At 41.1% G+C, this 25,489-nt stretch overlaps 1 protein-coding gene across 3 annotated transcripts in view; it reads left to right on the plus strand.

Moving 5' to 3' along the window:
* Positions 1-25,489, plus strand: part of SRGAP1 (SLIT-ROBO Rho GTPase activating protein 1) — a 304,168-nt gene that overhangs the window by 216,523 nt on the left and 62,156 nt on the right. For all 3 annotated transcript variants that reach the window (XM_021091938.1, XM_013997691.2, XM_021091939.1), the window contains exons 7-8: positions 8,741-8,962; positions 11,130-11,231. In XM_021091938.1, the coding sequence (XP_020947597.1) occupies positions 8,741-8,962; positions 11,130-11,231 (324 nt within the window). The remainder of the gene's footprint in view (positions 1-8,740; positions 8,963-11,129; positions 11,232-25,489) is intronic.

Raw genomic sequence — 25,489 nt, forward strand, 5'->3', positions numbered from 1 at the left:
TTAGAAATGCACTGAGTGTTAATCCAGAGAGTCACTTAAATAGAAGACTGTTAAACTGGCTTCTCCTCTGACTCTGCAGAAGGTGCTAAGTAAATTTTAGTTTGTGGAGTAATGATCTCTTAGTTTGGAATCACGTGGGAAGTGAACAACGTTAATTTCACAGGGAAGTTTTTCTTATGTCCTTCTAAAAGATTAACGCAAGTCATAAGAAATATATTGCATGCAAGTATTGGCCAAAGGAAATGTAATTGGTTTGGGAGAATAAAGGCATGAATTCTAGGGAAAATCAAGTGTAGTTTTGTAAATAGTAGATTTTGTGTCTGTGGTCATTAGTATCCCCAACATTAACTGCAGAAGGGACCTTAGTTATTCTGTAAGAATTTGGATGTGTTACCAACCAGAAGAAAAATCACTCAGGCAACAAATATTTGTGATTGATTGCTGAAATTTTCAAGTAACTGTGATTTGCCATAGGAGAGAATAGTTGGGGAGAGTACCAGTTTTAATGCTAAGAATCGCTGATCTATAGTCATATTCTCCACTCTGTATATCTGGAATTCTTTAAACAACTGATTTTAAGATTGCAGCACTGGTAATATATCCTTTTTCAGTCCAGCACCATACCTACCTACCCTCAAAAAGTGGTCAGAGAAACAAAATCTTCAACAGTAAAATTCTATTAATGCTTTGTCTCTGAGCACCTGCCCTGTAATAAGAAGTATTTGCCATCCTTCCAGTACAGTTTCATGGGCTCCAATTACGCCCTGTAAAAGTTTGCAGGTCACTTTGAAGCTTGAAGGATAAATCTTTGTTACTTTTATGGAGTATCGCAATAGAATAATACTCCCCTCCAGCTAATTTTCTTGGTAGAGATTTCTGTCATGTGTTTTATTAGCCATTTATACAGAATGAGATTGAAATTAGATTATATCCTATAATGCATGCCATGTTTATTTTATCTTTTCTAAATAATCAGCTGTTCTAAAGCTTTCAGCCTTAATCCCTTTGTCTCTAGGGACATGTGCTTAATTAAAAAGCAACTTATTCAGAGTTGAGATTTTTCTTAATTAGTTTGACTTTCCTCCCATTATATAATAGTCTTAAGATGTATCCATGAAAACTGGCCAGATTTTAATATTGTAGTCCCCATTAGGCCTGAACTCCTATTAGGAAGATTATGGGCAGATCATATTAAAAGAGTTAGGACAGTGTAGTTATCATGTAAACTGATTTATGCATGTTTTTAATCCCTTTGTGGAAGAAAGGGTATTTCAAAGCTGAAATGAGTTGGTTGATCAAAGTAGATGGATTCCTTCCAGTGGAGATGCCATGGGCCTTTGTTAAAGAAACTACACGCATCTACCTGGTTTCCATCTGCACCACAGGCTGCACTTCCTCAGGCTCCAGTGCTCACTTTTCCATCTTGGCTCTACCTCTGAATGTTGAAAGTTGCCTAAGGCATGATCCTTGGGTTTCTTTCTCTTGGTCCCTTGCCTTAAACACTTTCTCCTAGTTCCTAGATTTTTATCACTAGTCTTGCTCATACTCCAGGGCTTCGGATTTACATACCCACTGCCTGCTGGACATCTCTAACCAGAGGTCTATAGGCATCTTGAACATTTGCCCCTATTATCATCATCATCCTCTATATACGTAACAGTTTCTTCTTATCCATTTTTTATATCTCAGAAAATGGTACCTCTTTCCACCCAGTTGTGCAAGCCAAAAACCTAATTCCCTCATTCCCCACATATAAATGCATTAGTATGTCTTATCATCGCTACCTCCAAAATATCCCAAACCTTGATATTTCTCACTACCTGCCTGCCCTTTCATTCTCCTAGCTAAGGCCCCTTCATCTCTTGCCTGCACTTAGAACACATTCCTAAGATGTCCAGCTTACCACTAAGACCTTCCAATCAGTAATTCCTTCTCTTGGAGTTCCTTCTATGACTTAGTGGGTTAAGAATCCAACTGCAGCAGCTGGGGTTGCTGCAGCGATGTGGGATCAATCCCCAGGTCAGCTCAGTGGATTAAAGGATCCATTGTTGCCACAGCTGTGGTGTAGGTCCCAGCCGTGGCTCAGATTCAGTTCCTTGCCCAGGAATTTCCATATGCCTTGGGTGCAGCCATATATAATAATAATAATAATAATAATAAATAATGATGATGATTCATTCTCTTTTCCATGCAACCAAAGCATTACAGAAGATAAATCAGACATGTAACCCCTATTTAAAATTCTCTATTAGAATAAAATCCATGAGTTCCCGTTGTGGCTTAAAGGTAAGGAACCCAACTAGTATCCATGAGGACTCAGGTTATATCCTTGGCCTCGTTCAGTGGGTTAAGGATCCAAGTGTTGCCACGAGCTGTGGTGTAGGTCACAGACACAGAGTGGATCCCATATTCCACCCTGATTCTACCCTGAGCCTGGGAATTTCTATGTGCCGCAAGAGAGGCCCTAAAAATAAAATAAATAAATAAATAAATACATTTTTTTAAAAAAGACTAAAAAAAGTAGAATAAAAGCCAAACCATTCACCAAGCCCCTCTGTGAACTGACACCCACCTGCCACTCAGTATCATTTCCTTTGTCACCAAGCTTCAGGTATACTGGCCTTTCTGTTACCCAGGCCCACTAAGCTTCTGCTTCCTGGGGCCTTTCTCCTTTTTGACTAGAACACTCTTTTTTCCCAGAGCTTCACAAGGCTGATACCTTCTTTTCCCTCCTGGGGCACCCAACTGCCCCTAGGTAAAAGAGCGACACCCTTCCCCCAACCACTCCCTGTTCCTCTTTTCTTCTAGAGTGTACCTTGACCTGTATTTATTGGGGCTGCTTTATTTGTTCTCTCTCCTCTCCTTTGATTTGATTCTGGGTAGTTTACAGAGGTGTGGCCTGGGGGAAAATGAGTCTGGAAACAGCTTCTCTGAAGGAAATGATTGCCCCTATGGGTGGGAGCTGTACTGGGCAATGAATGATTATTCAGCCTCCTCATTGGCTCAGGCATGCCCAACCTCAGCTCTCCTCCTGCCTCCTACTTTGTATCCGTTCCTATGACACAGTTGTACCGTTTCAACCTTTTCATTGCTAAAGAGAAACTCAAAACAAGTTTGCAAAAAGATTGGCTGCAGTTATTAAAGCGGTGGCGAAAATTAAATTGTCACTTCTTTATGGACCATCAGGAACCCAGATATGAAAGCAGGTGTGAGGAGTTCCCGTTGTGGCTCAGTGGGTTATAAACCTGACTAGTATCCATGAGGATGTGGGTTCATTCCCTGCCCTCAATCAGTGAGTTAAGGATCTGGTGTGGCTGTGGCTGTGGCATAGGCTGGCAGAGCAGCTCTGATTCGATCCCTAGCCTAGGAACTTCCATATGCTGCAGGTGCAGCCCTAAAAAGCGGGGAAAAAAAAAAGTATCTCTCTGAACAGCTATGATCAAGTTAATGACATCCTGACATTATACCCAACAAGTATCCTTAACCAACCCTTCAACCCATTGGGACTGTCCTCAGTACCTAGATTTCATCTTCATTTTTGATACGCTTTACAGCCCTTTCAGCCTTGCTGTGAAAGGAAATTAGCCTTACAGTGGTGATTTAGACTAATACCTGGTGGAATCCATCTTGGCAGCTCTTAGAATATTTTAAAAAATAAAAATATATATACCCTTCAACTTCCAACAGTCTTTCCTCCCCCAGTTTTAATCCATAATTTAAAATATCCATTCAGCCTTTCATCCATCGGAGCAACACTATTTTGTTTTCATGAAATATTGTATTGGTTTCTTATGTATTTTAATCATAAAATGCACTTGGGTAATAATTCAGCTCTTTGTGCAGGACTTGGCTTTTCATTTTGTCATTAATAATTCATAAGCTCCATAGAATTACTTTAGGCCTTTTTAACCCAGTATCTTGAATCTTAACATATCCAGTGTCATTTTAGCTTCCAGTTTAAGAAGAAAAAAAAAAAAAGAAAAGATTGCGACAGCCCTGCTGTCTCAGGAGACCTTGAATAAGAGTTTTATTTCTGTTTCTTGTTTCTTTTAAAGTTCAGGATGCTTAAAATACCTGGAGTGTAGAAAATGCTGCATATCACAAGTAACAAAATCACACCAGTTAAGTGACCTCACAGACTGATAAGGACTGGTAGAGGTCACAGAAGGACATTTTCCCTCAAAATTTATCACAGACATCTCCTAAGTATAGTACTTGAAGTCCAGAAGATACTTAGGGAGGCCCCAGGGTGGGTTACTAAGTCACACGCATGCTTTTCCTCAAATTATTAGGAAACATCAGTGAAATTAGGGGTCTTGTTTTGGGACTAGTCCCACCAAATCTGCCTGGCTGAACTGGTGTGGAAACATACACTGGTCCTTTCAGAATCTTGACATCTACTCCCCGGAGAAGCCACACATAGAAATGTGAGGATTGAACTGTTTAAGTCTGGGAATGATGAAAATTTAGTATATGTATTTTTTAAAGCTGCAGTTCAAATGGATAGGAGAGGTTGAATTTCTTTCTGTTTCTTCCTCTTTTCCTTCATTCTTCTTTTTTTTTTTTTTTTTTTTTTTTTTCTAAGTTGAAAGGAGACTTGGTTTTTGTAGGCGGAGAAAAGGCTTTTCTCTGGGTTGTTTCTTTCCTCTCAATACCAATTTTCTATCAAGTCCCATTGGGATCAGTGCTCATAAAGTAAAGCAGCACATATGATCTGCTCCATTATAATCAAGTTGAATCTACCTTCTTTCAGAATAGTAGGGTGTTTTGAAGCACTGGTACATGTCAAAGAAATGAGGCCATTCCCTTTACAAATTCATGTTTTCATAAGATAAGGTGTTGTTGAAAGAACAACATCTTTCAGTCCCTCTGATGTATATACAACTGCTACATAGAACCCTTATGGATTCTGGGTAGTGGGAGGAATAAAAGAGAACCTTGCTCATCTGAGTATAGTTGTTTTTGGTTTTTTGGAGGGGGGGGGTTTGGGGGGAGTTAGGGCCGCAGGTACAGCATATGGAAGTTCCCAGGGTAGGGGTCGAATGGGAGCTGCAGCTGCCAGCCTGCACCATAGCCCCAGCAATGCCAGATCTGAGCCGCATCTGCAATCTACATGGCAGCTCAAGGCAACAAACACCAAGTCCCTAATCTGCTGAGCAGGGCCAGTGATCAAACCCTCATCCTCATGGATACTGATCAAGTTCATTTCCACCAAAGCCGCACTCCTCAGCTGAGTATAGAATTTTTTAATTAACTGAAAATCATTCTCAGTATTTGCGTGCAGCTGATTCCACTGGAAATTTATTAATACAGAGTCTGATGCTGCATTTTGCAACTGTATTATGCTTGTATTTGTAATTGTGATGGGCAGCTACTTTTCTGCTTTTTTAAATCAAGTGGTCTTTAAGCAAGTCAATTCTCTGACCTGCTTGGAGAAATGGCACCCCCAAAGGACAGGGTTCAAGACCCTTTTACTTGGCTATTTCAGTGCACTGTTTCTCAAACTTCAGTGTTTATGTGAATCACCAGAGGTGTTTTTGTTTGTTTGTTTGTTTGTTTGTTTTTTTGATAGGCAAGAAACAGATTTATTAGGATAGAATGTCTGTGAGAGATGCAAGCAGGCAGGCAAGGAAGCTCTGCCCCAGGATCTGGTGGGCTACAGTTTTATCATCCAAGGGGACTGGGGGTTGGAAAAGCCCGCCTCTTCCTTTCTGGAAGTAGTAGTTCCTCCTTAGTATCCCCTAAGGTGTGTTTTCAATCCGAAGAAGGGTGGTTCTCAAACTCTTGCCCTTGGTCTGAATATGAATACAGGCCTAATCCCATCCCCACCCAATGACCTGAGGCAGTTCTCAAGGCTCCACTAATGCGGCAGGGCTGCCTTGTTCTGATGGCTTTTTTGAGCAATTTATTTACTTACAGCAATCTCCCAATGTCCCCTAGGTTTCCCTCATTATCTGTGGTCCTTTATTGGGACTTCTAAAAATACCTGTGTGTCTACTCCATCCCTATCAGTCCCCCTTCCAGGTGTTGTACCCCTTTATGCTTAAAGGCAATGACTGTTCAGTAACTACTCCCTGCTGAGATAGGGCGTAGGCCTGCCTGGGGACCAGAGGATTTTTTAAACTTCAGGTTCTAATTCAGTGGGTCAGGGGTGGGATTCAAGAGTCTGCATTTCTAACAAGCTCCAGGTGCTGCTGATACTGCTGGTCCACACAACACACTTTGAAAAACAAGATTTTAGAATATGCAAAAATCCAAACTTTTTACTAACTCTGAAATTGAAGGGTGAGGGTGAAATTAATGTGTCGGCATTTCCAAGGACAGATCAGTGATGGCGTTTGTACGTTCATAAAACGTAACACGGGATGCATCCTTTGTGCTCTTCTACTACTCTTGTAGTAGCAAACTAATGAACTGCTTATACTTGAATTCCTTGAGAATGGAGATTATGTTTTACTGTGTTCCAGACTTCCTATTCCTGGAGCCTGGCAAATTCCCAGTCATCTATAGATGGCCAGTTAGTGAGTCCAGTTGAATCAAATTGAATTGATTAAACTTCATGAGGACAATATAGGGATGACCTGGTTTTGTGCCTTTAAACCCACTTGTTTCCTCTTTAAGAGATTTGTCTTGCTTTATGTACAAACTTAAAACCGTCAGTAATTTATAACTCACCATTATCTAGTTATACTCTTTTTTCTTTTTTTTTTAAATTGTTTTTGTCTTTTTAGGGCCACACCCATAGTATATGGAAGTTCCCAGGCTGGGGGGCAAATTGGAGCTGCATCTGAGACCTACACCACAGCTCACGGCATCACCAGATTCTTCCTTAACCCACTGAGCGAGGCTAGGGATCAAACCTGCATCCTCATGGATACTAGTCGGGCTTGTTACCACTGAGCCATGATGGGAACTCCCTCTTTTTTCGTTGTTGTTGTTTTTTTTCTTTTTAGGGCCACATCTGTGTCATGTGGAAGTTCCCAGGCTAGATGTCAAATCGGAACTGCAACTGCTGGCCTACACCACAGTCACAGCAACACCAAATCCAAACCACATTTGTGACTGACCTACATATTTCTTATTTTAAAAAGTTATTCTAGACTTAAGAAAGAAGGCATTCCTGGACTATTTTGGCAGATTCAAACGTATTCTTCTCATTTCTGAAAGAGTACAGCAATCATTGTTGTCTTCAATAAATTATGCAAATATAAAAATATTGCAGTTAACATGTTTACATTCCAGAAGGATTTCAGTAAATCATTGTATCAATGTCAGTATGCATGACCAAACTTAAATGCTGTCATTATTTCCTTTTGGTATTTGATTTTGCTTCCTTTTTTTAATAGCTTTATTGAGATATTATCCACATACCATACAGTTCACTCACTAAAAATCCACAGTTGGCTTTTGTCATATTCACAGAGTTGTATATACATTGCCACAACCAATCTCAGAACATTTTCACTACTCTGAAAAGAAATCCTGCACCCCTTAGCCATCACTCCCTACTTCCTCCATCCCCCGGCTCTAGGCAACCAGTAACCTACCTTCTGCTTCTTTCTATACATTTTCCTCTTCTGGACATTCATAGAAATGGAATCATACAATGTATGGGCTCATGTGACTGGCTTCTTTCACTTAGCATAAGTTCAAGGCTGATCCATGTTGTCACATCTATCCATACTTTATTCTTTTTTATGGCTGAATAGTATTTCATTTTGTTGATTTGTTGATGGACATTTAGGTTGTTTCCACTTTTCAGCTATTAATGCTACTATGAACACTCATGTACAGTTTCTTGTGTAAAATATGTTTTTGTCTTTCGTATATATTACTAGGAATGGAATTGCCAAGCTATATGTTAACTTTTAACCTTTTAACAAACTGCCAGCCTCTTTTCCCAAGTGACTACAACATTTTACATTCCCATCAGCAGCGTGTGAGAATTCATTTCTCCACATCCTCTCCAATCCACATTATTATCTGTCTTTTTCTTATAGCCTTCCTAGCGGTATCTCATTATGGTTTTGATTTGCATTTCCTCAGTGGCTAATGATGTTGAGCATCTTTTCCCATGCTTGTATATATATGGTCATTGTATATATACCGTGTGTGTGTGTGTGTGTGTGTGTATGGGGGGGATACCTAGCAGATCCATTGCAGATTATTATTATTATTATTATTATTGTTATTATTTTTGCTTTTGATGGCCCTACCCATGGCATATGAATGTTCCCATGGTAGGGGGTGGAATCGGAGCTATAGCCATCAGCCTTTATACACCACAGCTCACAACAGTGCTAGATCCCCAACCTACTAAATGAGGCCAGGGATCAAACCTCATGGATACTAGACAGATTCGTTTCCACTGAGCCGCAACTGGACCCTCCATTGCTGAATTTTTAATTGGGCTATTTGTCTTTTTATTATTCAGTTCTTTATATATTCTAGATACAAATTCCTTATCAGATAACATGATTTGCAAAATGTTTTTCTCATTCTGTGGATTTTTTACTTGATAGTACCCTCTGAAGATAAAAGTCTTCAAATTTGATGAAACCCAGTTTATTTTTTCTTTTATTATTTGTTCTTTGGATGCCATGTCCAAGCGATCATTGCCTAATGCAAGGTCATGAAGGTTTGCTTTTACTCCTAAGAACTTTATCGTTCTAGCTACTGCATTTAGGTCTTTGACCCATTTTGAGTTAATTTTTGTGTATGATGTTCTTTTTTTTTTAAGTGCTGCGATCTTGGCTACCATGCAAGTCTAAACAGAGCCCTGCGAACATATCTCTCTGCGGAGTATAACCTTGAAACCTCTAGACACGAAGGCTTAGACATCATTGAGAATGCAGTTGACAATTTGGAGCCCAGGAGTGATAAGCAGAGATTCATGGAGATGTACCCAGCTGCATTCTGCCCACCAATGAAATTTGAGTTTCAATCTCACATGGGTGATGAGGTCAGTAATTGATTATTTTAAAACTAATGAATTGTCTCTTCGCTTACATTACTCTTCACCTGCTGTACCCAACAGTTGTAAGAATCCCCAGTTTTCTCACTTCTCCCTTTGCGTTGGACCTTATAATGTTCCATGACCAGCCACTACCACCTTTTAAAACAAAGGTCAAATACTCCAGTGCCTCCAGAGGCCAGAGAGATAGAGATGCAGACTTACTAGGGTGTAAGCACTAATCTGTTGCAGGATAAAGAATTCTTCGTCCACCTCAAGACACTCAGATTTAGGGAGTTCCACTGTGGCTTAGTGGTAACGAACCTGACTAGTATCCCTGGCCTCCTTCAGTGGGTTAAAGATCCGGTGTTGCTCTGAGCTGTGGCGTAGGTCACAGACACAGCTTGGATCCCATGTTGCTGTGGGCTGTGGTGTAGGCTGGCAGCTGTAGCTCCAATGAGACCCCTAGCCTGGGAACTTCCTTATGCCATGGGTGTGGCCATTAAAAAAAAAGACATTCAAATTTAAATTCAAAACAAAACATTTTTCTGGCCCAGTAGCATCTCTCTGAAGATTTCTTATAATCATGATTTAAAGATCTCCATAAAGAAGAAGCTTTATAAATGGCAGGAAAATGGAAGAGAGGAAAAAAGATACAAAACATTTTTTTAAGACTCCAGACCAGTAAAATGAGCATTACAAATGATGTTTTGTATTTCAGGTTCATTATATAAATTTAGCTTTCTGTCCTATTTTATCCAAGGGAAGAAAATCCATTTAAATCATTTATGAGTTACAGTTGTATATTTATTGTCTGCGAACAGGGGAAAACAAGAAAAACCTATTAATGGCGCATGCCATATAGCACTTGGTATCCCAGCTGTGCTAAACAATACTCATAGATGAAAAACTCAATTTTAGCTTATTGTGGTGACAGTATGTTCTTAAAAACAGTTATGATTTCCATGAAAAATTTCTTCTTGAATGTCACAGTTCTTTCTGAAACACCTAATGTTAAGACTTTTAAGATATATGTATGTTCCTGATATATTTCTAACCTAACTTTATTTTTGCTTGATTTGATAGAGTGAATTACTTGATTAAAAATGGTAAGCAGTTTTTATGCCAATAGCACGTGAATTTGACAGGCAAGTGGCTTATCCCACCCAGACTTATATTTATAAAACTAAATGGTTACTGTTTTCATTGTTGCATTATGGAGGTGTTAAAACACCGAATGATAAAACGTCACAGACAAGTGATTTCAGTTGGGTTAAAAGTTTTTACTTTTTTTCTCAACTATTATTGTTTTAACATAGTAAGTCTCTTACCCTTTTTTATGGCCAGTTCTGCCAGGGAGCAATACTCTCAATGATCTTTTGGAGACTCTATAAAAGGAAACCCTCATTGACCAAGACCATCTCTATGCCAAGAAAGATGAAAAGAAAGTGTTTGCTTTCTAGTGTGATTTTAAGATAATTGAAAGGTTCTGATTTTGACTTTATCCATAATTAAGATCATGGCCAAATATCTTTCTCCCAAAACCTAAGACAAGCAGCTTCTTCAGTTTCGTGGTAGATCACTTTGGCTGATAGTGGCAAAAATAAACTGTGGTAGAAAGATGCAAAAAAAATAGTAGCTATTTGCTTTTTCTGAGTTTGCACTGTGTGTCAGGCAGTGTTCTGAGTGTTTTATATGCATAAGGTCATTTCATCCCCCACAACAACCCTATGGCGAAAGAACTCTCACCTGTTCCCATTTCACAGATAAGGAAACTGAGGTTTAGTAACTTAACACGGTCACCCAGCTGACTGTAACCGGTAGGCTCTGCCGCCAGCCCTGCTGTTACCTGCATGACCATACACTCGATCATCTTTCACACTGTGCCCACTAATTATTCCACAAGTGAAACGTCAGCCGCAGAGCTCCGTCTCCAGCCACTGCTGCGTTCTCAGGGGCATGCTTCCTGCAGCTGCTTTCGTGCTAGTCATCTCCAGGCCAAGCAGCTGCATTCTGCTCTTGCCACTCACCTAACAAGTTCATACTTAAAACTGAAGTTTTGAGGCTGCTCTTAAGCGGAAAATATGTAATTGGACTCCTACGGGGATCCGTGTGATTCAGGCAGAAGGCTGGCGGATGGCGCCCTGTTGTAACTGTCGTTCTGATTCCCCATCAGGTGTGTCAAGTCAGCGCACAGCAGCCGGTCCAGGCTGAGCTCATGCTCAGGTATCAGCAGCTGCAGTCCCGACTGGCCACGCTCAAGATCGAGAATGAGGAGGTGAGCATGCTTTCTGCCCCCACAAGTGATCTGAGTTCTAATGTGACCTGGAAGACATTTTCACACGACTTGGTCACTTTAACATGGTAACTGCATTCTCTTCATCATGCATGTGCAGCTAAATCGCGGATCCTAAAATATTCCTTGTAGAGGATAAATGCAAAGTTTCTGTATTCCACTGTAAATGAATACTTTACCAGGGGTTCACCGCATACACATGTCAATACACCCTTATTCTTATATGCTTAAATACTGAAAGTAGTTCTCCTGGATTATCAAATGCCACATATGTGTCCAAGAGTATATACATGAATGTGTGGAAAGAAATGTTGTCCAATATGTTAATTTAATGCTGACTTTGGAAATTAGTACTAAAAAAATGAAACTTACACCTTTTTTGTCTGTATTTGGTCACAGTATGCAGTGGCTCAATAAGGGATTTCAGTTCCCAGACCAGGGATTAAACCTGGGCCATTCAAGCACTGAATCCTAACCACTAGACCACCAGGGAACTCTCAGTACTTTTTAAAATACTTTTTTGTATTCTCTAGATTTCTGGTACTGAATATGTCATTACTGATATAATTAGTCCAAGAATTATATTTTAAAGTAATACTTGAATAGTCATATAAAACTGCTTATCTGCTGACGTAAGTGGATTTAAATGGGTAGAACATAAAATGTGTATTATATGTTGAGTCAGAAGGCATTTGTACAGTTCAGCTGCCTGTTTCTGAAGTTAATTTAATTGGATCCACATTCTCCTTAAATAAAAATAGGGAAGTTCCAGTGTTGTCTCTGCAATGGCTCAGGTCACAGCCATGGCTCAGATTCAATGCCTGACCCAAGAACTTCCATATGCCTCAGGTGTGGCCAAAAAAAAAAAAAACAAAAACAAAAAAAAATGGGAACCACAAATGTGTCTTGTATTAGTCAAGGCACTCAATTATAATTTTCAGGAACCCAAATCAAACTCAGTCAAGTCAGAAAGTTTACTTATTGGCTCATGGTTGCAGTAGCCTCAGTAGTGATTGAACCTGTGTCAAGATGCTGTTATCAGGAATCTCTCTCTTTTCATCCCTTTGACGTGATATCTTCATGTATTGGTAGGAGGTCTCTCCCTGCCCCCACATTGAGAGATCCAGGACCACATGGTCCATACAGCTTACCATCCCACGTCTTCCCAGCATCCTTAACTCTGAAATGGGATCTTTCATTGGCCTGACTGAAATAATGTATACTTCTGGACCAACCATTACATCCAGGAAATGGGATTCTCTCATGTACCAATTCATAGAAACAGATTGACAGCCCCAATAGAAGTCTGTATTTCTAGAGGCAGGCAGTTTCCAAAATGAAGGAATATGGGACAGAAAGGGGGGCGGGAGGGAAGCGGCAGCAGCAACAATTCGCCCTTGAAAAAAATAATCAAAATTCACTTTAGTACCCTCTTTTATTCTAATCCCACCGGGATATTTTGAGCTATGGTGAATGTGTATTTATTTCTGTGAAGAAAGAGTGGTGTGTTTCTAGATCAGCAGTTTGATCAAAACCCATCGCAGCCTTTCTGGTTTCTGTTCCTTCCAGAAGAACCAAACCACCCCTTAGTCAAACATGTGTGTTTACGATGCAATCAGTGTGATTAATACCTCAGTCTCTGTGTGAAGTCCCATTAATGAGCCTTTCCAAAAGGAAAGCCGTTACTCTCCTTGAGGTGTTTTCAGAGCTTAGGGTTTGGCAGGGCACCACAAAATACTCACCTAATGCAGTTTACTGGATCCTCTTAAGCCTATGGTTTGTACGTCTGGTGACTTCCAATTTGTGTGTGTGTGCATTTGTGTGTGGATGCCCTTGCGGTTTTATTTGGAAACAGTGTCTAAGCTCTAGGAAAACAGGGTGTTCCACACATGGTCAAAACTTGCAGCCCGCAGACCTGTTTTGTTTGGCTCCCACAGTTTGGGCCTGTTGAAAAGTGGGAAGTGTGGCAACTCTGGCCCTGTGTTGCCTCATGAAGGGAAAGGCTGGGGTACTTGGGTTTCTCTTGTCCGTAGCTGTTCAGCTCCTGATTGTCTTACGTTGGCCTAGTCCATTTAGGTTAACCTGGCTGGCCTCTGCAGCCCTTTGAATGCACGACCCTCCTCTTCCCCTTGGGGCATAATGTGGAAAAGCATAGTGTCTTTATGAACTGATAGGGGCAGACTCTGCTTTCTGAGGATTAATTCTTCAAAATTTACTGTAGAAGCAAATGAATTGGATTGTCCTGATGTTTCTTGTGAGCATGACAAGTGGTTTATGATTGTTGCACTTGGGGCAAATTCACTGAGCGGAATGGGATTCCCAGTGAAAGTAAGAGTTAAACCAGCCTTGTGAGAACCAGTAGATTTCCATAGATAGAGAAGGAGGGAAAGCTGTTCCACTATATTTCAAGATTGGAGAACAGAGTGCTTTGGTTATCACGCAGCTTCTGCTTGGGGATGAGCTGAAGGTGAAGCTGGAATTTGTATGCCGAGAGGCATTGAGAGCCAGCTGAAGGAGCTTGGATGCTGTGGGTGAGTTCATTTCAGTGAAATAAATATTTATTGAGTGACTTCTACATTCCACACATTTTGCCACGTGTGGGAAGTACAGAGATGAATAAGTCACAGTTAGCAGCTGTCTAGTGCGAGAAGCAGACTCTAACGAGTCATTTATACAAGGTGAAAAATCAGAGCCCTAACTTGGGAGTAACCTAGCCATCATTGCTGATTTGGAGCTCCTCTGTAGCCCTTTTCTCCACCATGAATAAGGAATTTGCTCTGATCTTCCATTGAGAGAAGGACATAAATTGACGCCTTGGTATCAAACCAAAAGAGACAGCTAAAGAAACACATGTATAATTCTGTATAATTCTCTGCCTCTGCACAAACTTATATATACTTAGAAAGTCCAAAGTTGAGTGGAAAAGGTTTAATTAACTAAAAACAATTCTATCTACTCAGTGAAAAGATCAAAGTTGAGGGAGAATTTCATCCAAGCTTATAAAAGCGTAGGCAGGACAGCTAAACGGAACATGAGCCTTTCCACCAAATCTTAGGCAACTGGAAATAATGGACACCACTCAAAACTGTAGGAAGCCTTCTTGTAAGAGAGCTTCCATGCTAAGAGCCCATAGCCCTTGTCTGGCTACAGATGAATTTCCTTTGCTCTACAGTGCTTGTTTTTTGTTTTTGTTTTGTTTTGTTTTCAAATTGTTCTTGTCATCTAAAATTTTTTTGCATGAAGACATGGACTACCAGCTGCTACAAAATTAGAAGATCTTATTATACTAGGCCTTCATTTCTCTGGCTTGAACTGAGCAGTACATACTCCCCTTAGACACAGGGTATGTGCTTCCTGTTTGCCACACTCCCCACTCAGCCCACTTGCCTATTGTCATGACTTGCTTGGCCCTGGAAGATATTTGAGTTTGCCACACCTGGCTTAAAACAAAGAGGAACGCATAAGCGTTTGTGAAGTGGCCTCAGTATATTCCTAAGTTGTAAAAGTTGGAAGTAAAGGTATGAGAAGGGCTTGATTTGATTTGTGGCTGACGCAGATTCATAATGGATTGTGACATTTATTGTCACTTCACAACTTTACATTTGCCTGTTAAACCTTTTAAAATGAGCCTTTGGTTTCATTATGCAGTAAACTTGCGTCAAGGATACCTCAGTCTTATGATCCCAACTTCTAGTCAGCCAGCCCACAAATGGTAGCATCCACTGTGTATTGTGTGCTCACAGAATAAGAGCAGGGCCTTCTGCTCATACAACTCTACTTCCAATTTTTTTGTTTTCTTTTTTTCTTCACCTAACAGTATAACGTTTTATTAAAACTTTTAAATGATACATTTAAAAAAAATTACTTTTACAGGCAGCACTTTGAAAGCCACCTAAATCTAAATGATTATTTATACCTTTCTCACTATAAACTTTTTTTTTTTTTTTTTGTCTTTTTTGCCATTTCTTGGGCCGCTCCCACGGCATACAGAGGTTCCCAGGCTAGGGGTCTAATCAGAGCTGTAGCTGCCGGCCTACACCACAGCCACAGCAACGCAGGATCCGGCCTACATCACAGCCACAGCAACGCAGGATCCAGCCTACACCACAGCCACAGCAACGCAGGATCCGAACCACGTCTGTGACCTACACCGCAGCTCACGGCAACACCAGATCCTTAACCCACTGAGCAAGGCCAGGGATTGAACCCGCAACCTCATGGTTCCTAGTCGGATTCATTAACCACTGCGCCACGACAGGAACTCACTATAAACATTTTCCACACTCTTCCCAACTCACTGTTACACAGCCTTGTCCACTTTCTCAAAGTTTATTGTTAAGTGAAATAAGTGGGGGAGATTAAGAAGCACAGACTTCCAGTTACAAAATAAATGAGTCACAGGGATGAAGTCTGCAGAATGAGGAATATAGTCAGTAATTATGTAATATCTTTGTGATATGTGACAGATGGTAACTAAACTTAGGACGGTGATCACTTTATCATGTGTAAAAACATCACATCCCTATGTTGTATACCAGGAACTAAAATGGTGTAGGTCAATTCTACTTCAAAAACAAATTCATAAAAAGGGAGACGGGGTTGGGGAGAGGGGGAATTGGATGAAGATGGACAAAGGTACAAACTTCCAGTTATAAGAAATTATGCTAGGGATGTAATGTATAACATGGTTAATTAACACGGCTGTGTGTTATATATGAACGTTGTTAAGGGAGTAAATCCTTTTTTTCTTTTTTAAGTTTGGATCAATATGCGATGATGGGTTTCACTAAACTTATTGTGGTCATCCTTCCGTGATGCATGCGAGTCAATGTATGTAGGTCAAATCATTACGCGGCACATCTTACACTTATACAACGCTCTATGTCAGTTATATCACAGTAAAACTGGAAGGAAAAAAAAAAAAAAAAGAGGGAAGGGAAGGAGAAAGGTTTCTTTGAACTTTGTTGTCAGGGTTGTTCCTTTGGTTCCTTTTCTTTCAAAGCTGGTCTCTGGAGAAATCCCCTTAAGTTGCATTTCCCTGTCCTTAGAGAGCCTTAATCCTCCTTTATCTATATGAAGCCCACGAAGAGGAAAATGAATTGCATAAGTAAAGCAATTAGGGCTTTCTTTTCTTTAGGACAGCCATACTTACTTCCATGCAAACCTACATACAAACTTAGTTACATACAAACTTAAACATTTGTCCCAGTGTTTGCTCCAGAAAAGAGAACTTTCATAAGCTCATCACTTCCGTGCTATGAGTAAAACCTTCTTGTTGCAGGAAAGGGAACCCCCTCCAGGGCCCACATGGGCTCTTGACTAGCAATCAGTTGTCCAGGGAGACATACATAGTTGACAAAGCAAAAGCCTTTATGGGGAAGGGGCACCCAGGGGAGAGCTGTAGGTTAAGGGCACCCAGGAGAATTGCTTTACCTTGTGGCTCACAGCTTCAGGTTTTATGGGAGTGGGGTTAGTTTGGGGGTTGTCTCTGGCCAGAATCTTGCTTGGCTTGTATTTGGTCTGACTCAGGGTCCTTCCTGGTGGCACCTGCACCTCTCAGCCACAGTGGATTCCAGCGCCAAGGATTCTGGGAGGTTGGTCATCTCCTCCCTCCCAGTGGCCCCCTCCCAAATTCTCCTGATTAGTTTTTGACAGCCCCACGTCGTTTATGTTTATCAGGGCCTCCTGTTGGGAGACAACTCATGCAAGCAGTTATTATCATGCCGGGCTAAGGCGGGCCATTTCAGTCAATGGTCCCCTAACATTCTTCTTACACATAAAACAACTAGTCTCTCTTAAGATATAGTAGATCTGTCCCTCTGAAAGGAATAGAAAAGAGAGTAGTCTGTAATTAATTCCACAATTAATTTGCAACAGTGTTTAATGAACATATAAAATTTCCTCGCAACATTTAAAATCTTTCACGAGCAGTTCACTAGGGAGTATCTCAGAAACTATTCCCAAAGTATATTCCTTACACAGGCTATTTTCGACAATAATAAACAAGATTTTAGGCAAATGTGAATGTTCATGGTATGGGTAATTGAGGGAAGTAAAGAGATTTGGGTTATACTTTCCATTACCTGAAAACTGGGTTTACCTCTTAGTGGATGTCCAGCCAAAATGCACAACCAAGCCAAAGATCCAGAGAACGAAAAATTTATTACTTGCAGCAAGTTAGGACCCTTAGGAATCTTTCCTAAAGCATTATCTCCCCACCTGCAAAATTGGGGACGTTTTGGAGTTCCCGTGGTGGCGCAGTGGTTAACGAATCCAACTAGGAACCACGAGGTTGTGGGTTCGATCCCTGCCCTTGCTCAGTGGGTTAAGGATCTGGCGTTGCCTTGAGCTGTGGTGTAGGTCGCAGACGTGGCTCCGATCCCATGTTGCTGTGGTTCTGGCGTAGGCTGGCAGCTGCAGCTCTGATTAGACCCCTAGCCTGGGAACCTCCATATGCCGAGGGAACGGCCCAAGAAATGGCAAAAAGACCAAAAAAAAAAAAAAAATTGGGGAAGTTTTTTTAAACAGAGGGTACATGCACATTCATGAAGGGACTTAAACAGAGGAGAATTCAGCATAGACTTGGGGCCAAGGTTGACAGAGTCCAAGCTTTAGGGTCAACATCATCATTCAGTCCTCTGCCTGGATGGGGCCCTAGTTCCTGCAGAACTCAAAGATAGATTATTATGTGTATCTCGAGGAGGAACTAGGACTCTGCTTTATCACTGCGCTATTGTTCAACTGCCTTTTCTCTGTTCTGCATTCTTTGTTCCCTTAGGTTCATTGATTAATGAGACCTGTTCAAGGACAAGCATTGTGGCCAGCCTTAGATCACAACATGTCTTAGGCCAAAATGGCTTCTCTTATGTCAAGAAAGCCATTCCCGGTTCTCTTTCCCTGGAGATCCCCCCTAACCTATCTGCTTACATTTCTACCTAGGGTAGAGAAATCACATCTCCCCTGCCCCCAGATTTCCTGTAATACCAATGACTGCAGCAAAATCCCATGTCGTGCACACATCATTGATCAAACCCTTAAGGGCAGTTTTCAAATTCTTCTATGACGTGGTGTAAGATGTGAAGCTTAGTAACCACTTAATCATAATTGCTGTGTCTGATGATTTCTGTGACTTTACCTTCATTTTTACTTTTGTTTCTTACTTGCCTGAAACCTACCTTCTAATGATGAGGTTGACACTAAAAAGTTATGTGAGGCATTCCCAGTGGTTAAAGATCCAGCGTTGCCACAGCTGTGGCTCAGATTCAGTCCCTGGCCTAGGAACTTTTGTATACTGCAGGTGTGGCCAAAAAAGCAAAAAAAAAAAGAAAGAAAAAGGAAAAAAAAAAAGCCCAAGTGAAAAATAATGGCCATTTAACCCTTAAATGATAGCATTGGCCAAAATTGAAAACAGGATCAAATAGGATCAACTGTTTTTCTCTGAAAACATGTATTTTTAGAAGCACTGTGTATGTGAGTGTGTTTATACATATATATTTCAAATAAGCCTTAACTCACCTAAGGGAGGTCTTGGTCCAGAAAAATACCAAGCAGGATGAGGAGAGTTCCTGGAAAGGGTCTGAAAGTGATGGGTAGGACAGGGCATCCCAAAGAAAATAGCAGAGGTCTGAGTGACTGTCAGCAAAGAAACCCCATATTGTTGGTGTGTGCAGAGTGTTTGCTGGCATCTGTTGATTTAGAAGGAGGGAGACTTCAACTTCCACCATTCATTCAGGTCGTTTTCACTGCTCTCTTGAGAATCGGCTGTGTTCCAGGCAGTGTGCTGGTTAAGCTGTCCCTGACCTCAAGGTGCTCCCACTGGAGAGAGAAAACCGAGCCCCTCTGAACAGTGTGGAGGAGGTGCTTGTGAGGAATGGATTTGGGATTATACTCCCTGGACCACTTTTAGAAAAGAGTCCACTCAGATGGATCACTCAGTCAGAATCCGGATGGGCTGCAGGAAAACAGGCTTTTCGGAAACATGGCTGAAGCCAAGATGTTGTTCAGAGAGCTCTAGGCAATGACGACGTTTGCTTCTCTGGGTTCAGTTGTATCATTGCTGAGAATGAAACTTGTTCAAAATTCATGAGACCCAGTATTTTATAAATATCCCCTTCAATGCAAATACATAGATTATTAGTGTGAATTCCTCTGGAATGATGACATGACCCCTCCCCAAAAGCAGGGGAAAGGGGGCAGCAAAAATTGGACTGTGTTTCCAGATCTGGCACCACCTTACCCAGCACTGACAGGGTCCCTGGCATCTGTACCCCCATTCAGGTATCAGGAGCAAGAAAAAGCCATGGCCAGATGCTCTGCCACTGCCCTTCCCTTCTGTGGCCTGTACTGGTAATAAGTTTCTCTTCCCTTGGCTAATTAACCATGGCATGAATCCAGTCTATATGTGCATGAATGTGTGTGTGGTCTCTTTCTGCTAATCTTGTTTCTTTCTGCCAGTTTTTAATACATCTGAAATGACACAGTGCTGTAACTGAAATACCTACAAGGTCAGGGATGGCAAGGAAGGAGTAGTTAAGTCGGGAGGGGAGGACAGGGCTTGGGGTCACCTTCACATATGGAGTGATGAGCCTTAAAGGATGAATAGGCCTGCAGCAGGTGCAGGGTGTAAGGTACAGGGGCATAACGTTATTGTGGCATATTTTAGGGGTTGAATTGTATTCCCCTAACCTTCATATTGCGAGGTCCTAACCCTTAGTACCTGAGAATATGACCTTATTCGAAGGCAGGGTCTTCACAGTGGTGATCAAGTTGAAGTGACTTTCCCCTTATTATAAGGACATTGATACTTTCCCCATATTATAAGGGTCACTGATATCCTTATAATAAGAGGAAAGTAAGACCCAGAAGCCAGATGGAGGGAAGGCAGTGTGAAGACACAGAATGAAAAGACTAGAGCCATCTATAAGCCAAGGAGGCAGGGACACCTCCTTCCCTCGTAGCCCGCAGAAGAAACCAACCTGCCCACATCTTGAGCTCAGACTGCTGGCCTCCAAGACTATGAGGCAGGAAGTTTCTGTTGCGGTACTTGGTTTCAGCAGCCCTAGAAAACAAACGCAGTTTGTTTAGAGAACGAAATTTCTTTTTTAAAAAAATTGTACCATTAGTAGAGTTGCTTTACAATGTTGTGTTAGTTTCAGGTGTATAGCAAAGTGATTCAGTTATGCATATAGATATACTCATTCTTTTTCAGATTCTTTTCCCATGTAGGTTAGTTTGGCGTATTGCCTAGAGTTCCCCGTGCTCAGAATGAAACCTCTTGTTTGCTCTCATAATGGTAAGGTCCTGGGAGCAAAAGGCAAAAGAGCCAGTCTACAGAAGCCCCCACAGACGTCTGCTCTCTGCCATCATTCATTTTGAACCATATCTCAAGAGACCAGGCCACCTGGACCCTCCTCCAGGGCAGTGTATTCTTGAGGTTTTTCATAATTCCTTGTCACATTCCTGGCCTCACCTGCAACCAAACCCAACTGTGTTTCCCTGTTACTCATGAGGAGTCATTACGAGCCTCATATGAGCCGTTTCATATTTGCCTCATTATATTCCCCCTTGTGACTTACTAACATGGCCCATGTGTGTCAGAAGCCAGTGTTATTCTTTGTCAAGAGCATCCCGTGGGATTAATATAGTCATAGCCATTGTGTCTGGGGGCTTCTGTCACATCCTTTATTTTCCTTGACAATTCCAAATTTAACTGTGATACATGCTTCTGAGAAGGAAGTTGAAAAAAAAGGAAGAAAGAAAAAAAAGCAGTATTGTTGAGATTGACAGGGAATCACATGACTGCTGCTGGGTCCATAGTAGGGCCACAGTCTGTGGCCTGTTACCAAGGGCTTGGGTGTGGCACCCACCAGGTCACTGGACAGGTCTCTGCCAGGCAGAACTGGCCCTGGGACACAGCTAAGCATAGCTAGGTCTAAGTCACAGGTCTGCTATAGGGTCCACAGCCAGGACCAAGGTCTGCTGGCCTGCCTCTAGGAGCACAGATGGCATTCCCCCTCTTGGTCCCTAGGTAGACAGGACTGTTCCTAGACCACCACTGAGAGGGACTAGATCCAAGTTACAGGGCTGCTTCAGGATCCAAAGTTGGACAGGTTGGCAGGCCTGCCTCTGGGAATACAAATGGGCGTCTCTCTTGTTGGGTCCCTTGGGCCGATATAAACTGCTTAAAGGCCATTGCTAAGAGGTATTAGAACCAAGTTAAGGGCCACTTTATTATCCACTGTTGGACCGAGGTTGCTGGGCCTGCCCCTGGAGCACAGTTAGATGTGTCTCAAGCCTGGTTTCTGGTCAAGCAGAACTGACCTGGACTACAGCTGGGCTTGTCTGGAACCAGGTTATGGGACTATTTTAAGATCTGCAGTTGCACCAAGGTCAGCTGGTGCTCCTCTAGGCAGAGACAAGTATGCCTCCCAGCAGGTCCCTGGGTAATGCGACTGTTCCCAGACCAGGGCTGAGAGGGACTGGAACTGCATTATGAGCTGATAACAGGGTCCACAGTTAGGACCAAGGTCAGCAGGGCTATTACTGGGGACACAGGTGGACATGACTCCTCTAGGGTCTCTGGATGGTACTAATGGCAGGACCAAGCCCAAATAGGACTGTAACTGAATCTCCAAGGGGTTGGGGCTAATTTGGGGTCTGTTGCCAGGACCAAAGTTGGCAAGCCTGCCATATGAGCAGGGGCCAGCTTTCTCTTATCAGTCCTCATCAGTCGTGGGTTCCATTGAGATTTTACAAGCTCCTATCTGGATCTCAAGCTCCCACAAATGCACTTTTGTCAGGACGGCTGCCAAATTATTGTTGCTGTGGGGGTGTATGAACAGGGTGTATGCACCTTACCGATGTCCCCTCCGTGATGATGAGTCTTTTCATTCAGCCTATAGATATCTAATCAGGACTTCCTTAAGGTAACTACTTTAATTTTAGTTTTTAAATCATCTTTAATGTGCTTTTTTCCAATATCTGTCCTTTGCATTTTGCATATCCTCAGGAATAATGACTAAGTCTGTTAAATTTTTTGCCTCCTTTTAATATTTACTCCCTCACGTGACCTCTTTAAAGCTTCTGACCTAGCACAGATCACTGTTGTTTCTTCCCTAAATAGTAATTTGTTGTTAAAGGGGGGAAAAAAATAAATCAGCATATTTCTACTTCTTGTAGTGGTGGACGGAGTCACTCAGCTGATTCTTTGACATTTCCCTATCCAGGAGGAGGTACATGGCCACGCCTGAAACCCATGACATAGGAAACCATATGTTCCCAAAAAGAAGAGGGTCAAAATGGTTTGAACAGAAGTAAAACCCAGTGATTCTGAACTATTAGTGCCCCTAGTGGCTTAGAAAAATAAACATTTCTCTCAGGATGATAATAACTTCACCCTAGACCTCAAATAACTTGGAAAAAAAAAATGTCCAACAAAGATAACTAGGTACATAAGGAGATAAGAAACCAGGAGTGATAGCCAGAAGAAATAACAGGCAGTAAAAATACCTCCATGGGAACCACATATTGGATTAATCAGAAACAAAATGTAAAAGAGCTTTTTAATGTCTTCAAGGAGATAAAAGCCAAGCTCAGATTTCATCGGGGCATCATTATAACCTATAAAGAGTGAAATAACCAATTTGAAATAACACCACACAGAAATTCTCAGAGCTGAGAAATACATGAACCTAAATTAATAAATCAGGGCATGGTTTTAACATCTGATTAGACACTGAAGACTGAAATATCAAAATGGAGGACAAAATAAATCATGAAAGAACAAAAGGATAGAAAATATGAAGAGAAAGGAACGATACAGAAAACACATATTGAGCGCACTAATTAAACTCCCAGGCAAAAAACTGATAGAAAAGTAGCAAAAATATTTGCAAAGATAAAGGCTGAAATTTTATCACAGCTTATGAGAAAATCACAGAATTCAGGAAGTACAAAAAAATTCTAGAGAGAATATATTTTTAAAATGCTTACCTGGGCACATTATGATGAAACATAAGTCAGAAAAATGCAATGGTTTGGGGTTTTTTTTAAATTTTTTTAATTATACTTGATTTACAATGTTCTGTCAATTTCCGCTGTACAGCAATGTGACCTAGTTATACATATATATATATATATATATATATATATATGCACATTCTTTTTTTTCACATTATTCTCTATCATGTTCCATCACAACTGATCAGATATAGTTCCCTGGACCATACAGCAGAATCTCATTGCTTATCCATTCCAAATGCAATAGTTTGCATCTACTAACCCCAAACTCCCAGCCCCTCCCACTCCCTCCCCCTCCCTCTTGGAAACCAGAAGTCTTCTCCATGTGCACGAGTTTGTTTCTTTTCCGTGAAGGGTTCTTTTGTACCGTATATTAGATTCCAGAGATAAGTGATATCATATGGTGTCTTTCTCCTTCCAACTTACTTCACTTAGTATGAGAGTTTCTAGTTGCATCCATGTTGCTGCAAATGGCATTATTTTGTTCTTTTTTATGGCTGAGTAGTATTCCATTGTGTTTACATACTACATCTTCTTAATCCATTCTTCTCTCAATGGACATTTAGGTTGTTTCCATGCTTGGCTATTGTGAATAGTGCTGCAATGAACATAGGGGTGCTTGTAGCTTTTTCAATGAAAGCTTTGTCTGAATACATGCCTAGGAGTGGGATTGCTGGATCATGTAGTAGTTTTCTATTTAGTTTTCTGCAGTACCTCCATGTTGTTTTCCATAGTGGTTGTACCAATTCACATTCCCACCAACAGTGTAGGAGGGTACCCTTTTCTCCACACCCTCTCCAGCATTTGTTATTTGTTCACTTGTTAATAATGGCCATTCTGACAGACTTACTAATCATGGCCATTCTGACCAATGTGAGGTAGTACATGAGGTGGTACCTCAATGTAATTTTTATTTGCATTTCTCTATTATTACTGAAATTGAGCATTTTTTTCCTGTGCCTATAGGCAATGGTTTTAAGGTGTTCTAAAAACTTTATTCTCATTTTGTTGGAATATAGTTGGTATATAATGTTGAGTTAGTTTCAGGTGTACCCCAACGCGAATCACCTATACGTTGTCTGAGAAGAGGATAAAGCTACTGATTTGCAGTTGACCTTGACAAGCAAAGGTAGAATACAACCTAATTGTGAAAGATAATTTTAAAAGTTCCTAGAAGATAATATAGAACAGTATCTTTACAGCCATAAGATATGAAAATATTCCTTAAATAGGACACAAAAAAGCAGAAAAGGGAAGGATTGGAAGATTGATTTCATTAAAATTGGAGACTCAGAGTTCCTGTCATGGCTCAGTGGTTAACAAACCCGACTAGGATCCATGAGGATGCAGGTTTGATCCCTGGCCTTGCTCAGTGGGTTAAGGATCCAGCATTGCCGTGAGCTGTGGTATAGGTTGCAGACCCGGCTCGGATCTGGCTATGGCAGGCTGGCACTATAGCTCCAATGAGACCCCTAGCCTGGGAACCTCCATATGCTGCAGATGTGGCCCTAAAAAGCAAAAAAATAAAAATAAAATAAAAAATTGGAGACTGTTCATTTAGACATTATGGAAAGAGTGAGAAGCTAGAGCACAGAGTGGGAAAAGATTTTTACAACACAGTATAACTCACAAAAGACTCATATCCATATTACAGATCAGGAAGAAAAAGACTCATCACCCAATAAAATATTGAGCAAGAGATTAAACCAAACTATTTCCAAGAGAGAAAATCCAAATTGCCTTAAACGTATGATAATGACCTCAAACACCAGAGAAATTCATCTTGAAACCACAATTGAGATACCACTACACACCCAACACAATGGTTTACATTTTTTCAAATGACAGTACCAACTATTGAGGATGTGGAATAATAGGAATTCTCCTACTGTGCTGGTGGGAAGACAAATGAGAACCATAATTTTGGAGAAGAGTCTGGCATACCCAGTATGTAGCAATTCTACTCAAGTATGTGTGGCCCAACAAAAATGTGTTCTTAGCAGGATTAGTCACAGTGACCCCAAACTAGAAATAAGCCATCTATCAACAGTAAAAGGGATCAGTTTAAGTGTACTCATAAGTGACCAGTGACCATTCAGCAATGAAAAACAAGACATGGATAAATCTTACTATATAAAGATGAGCAAAAGAAGCAAGACAAAAATCATACATGCTGCAAGATTCCATGCACATAAAGTATTTAAAAAGGACAGAACTAAAAT

The sequence above is a fragment of the Sus scrofa genome, chromosome 5 (assembly GCF_000003025.6).
Source record: "Sus scrofa isolate TJ Tabasco breed Duroc chromosome 5, Sscrofa11.1, whole genome shotgun sequence".
NCBI lineage: Eukaryota > Metazoa > Chordata > Mammalia > Artiodactyla > Suidae > Sus > Sus scrofa.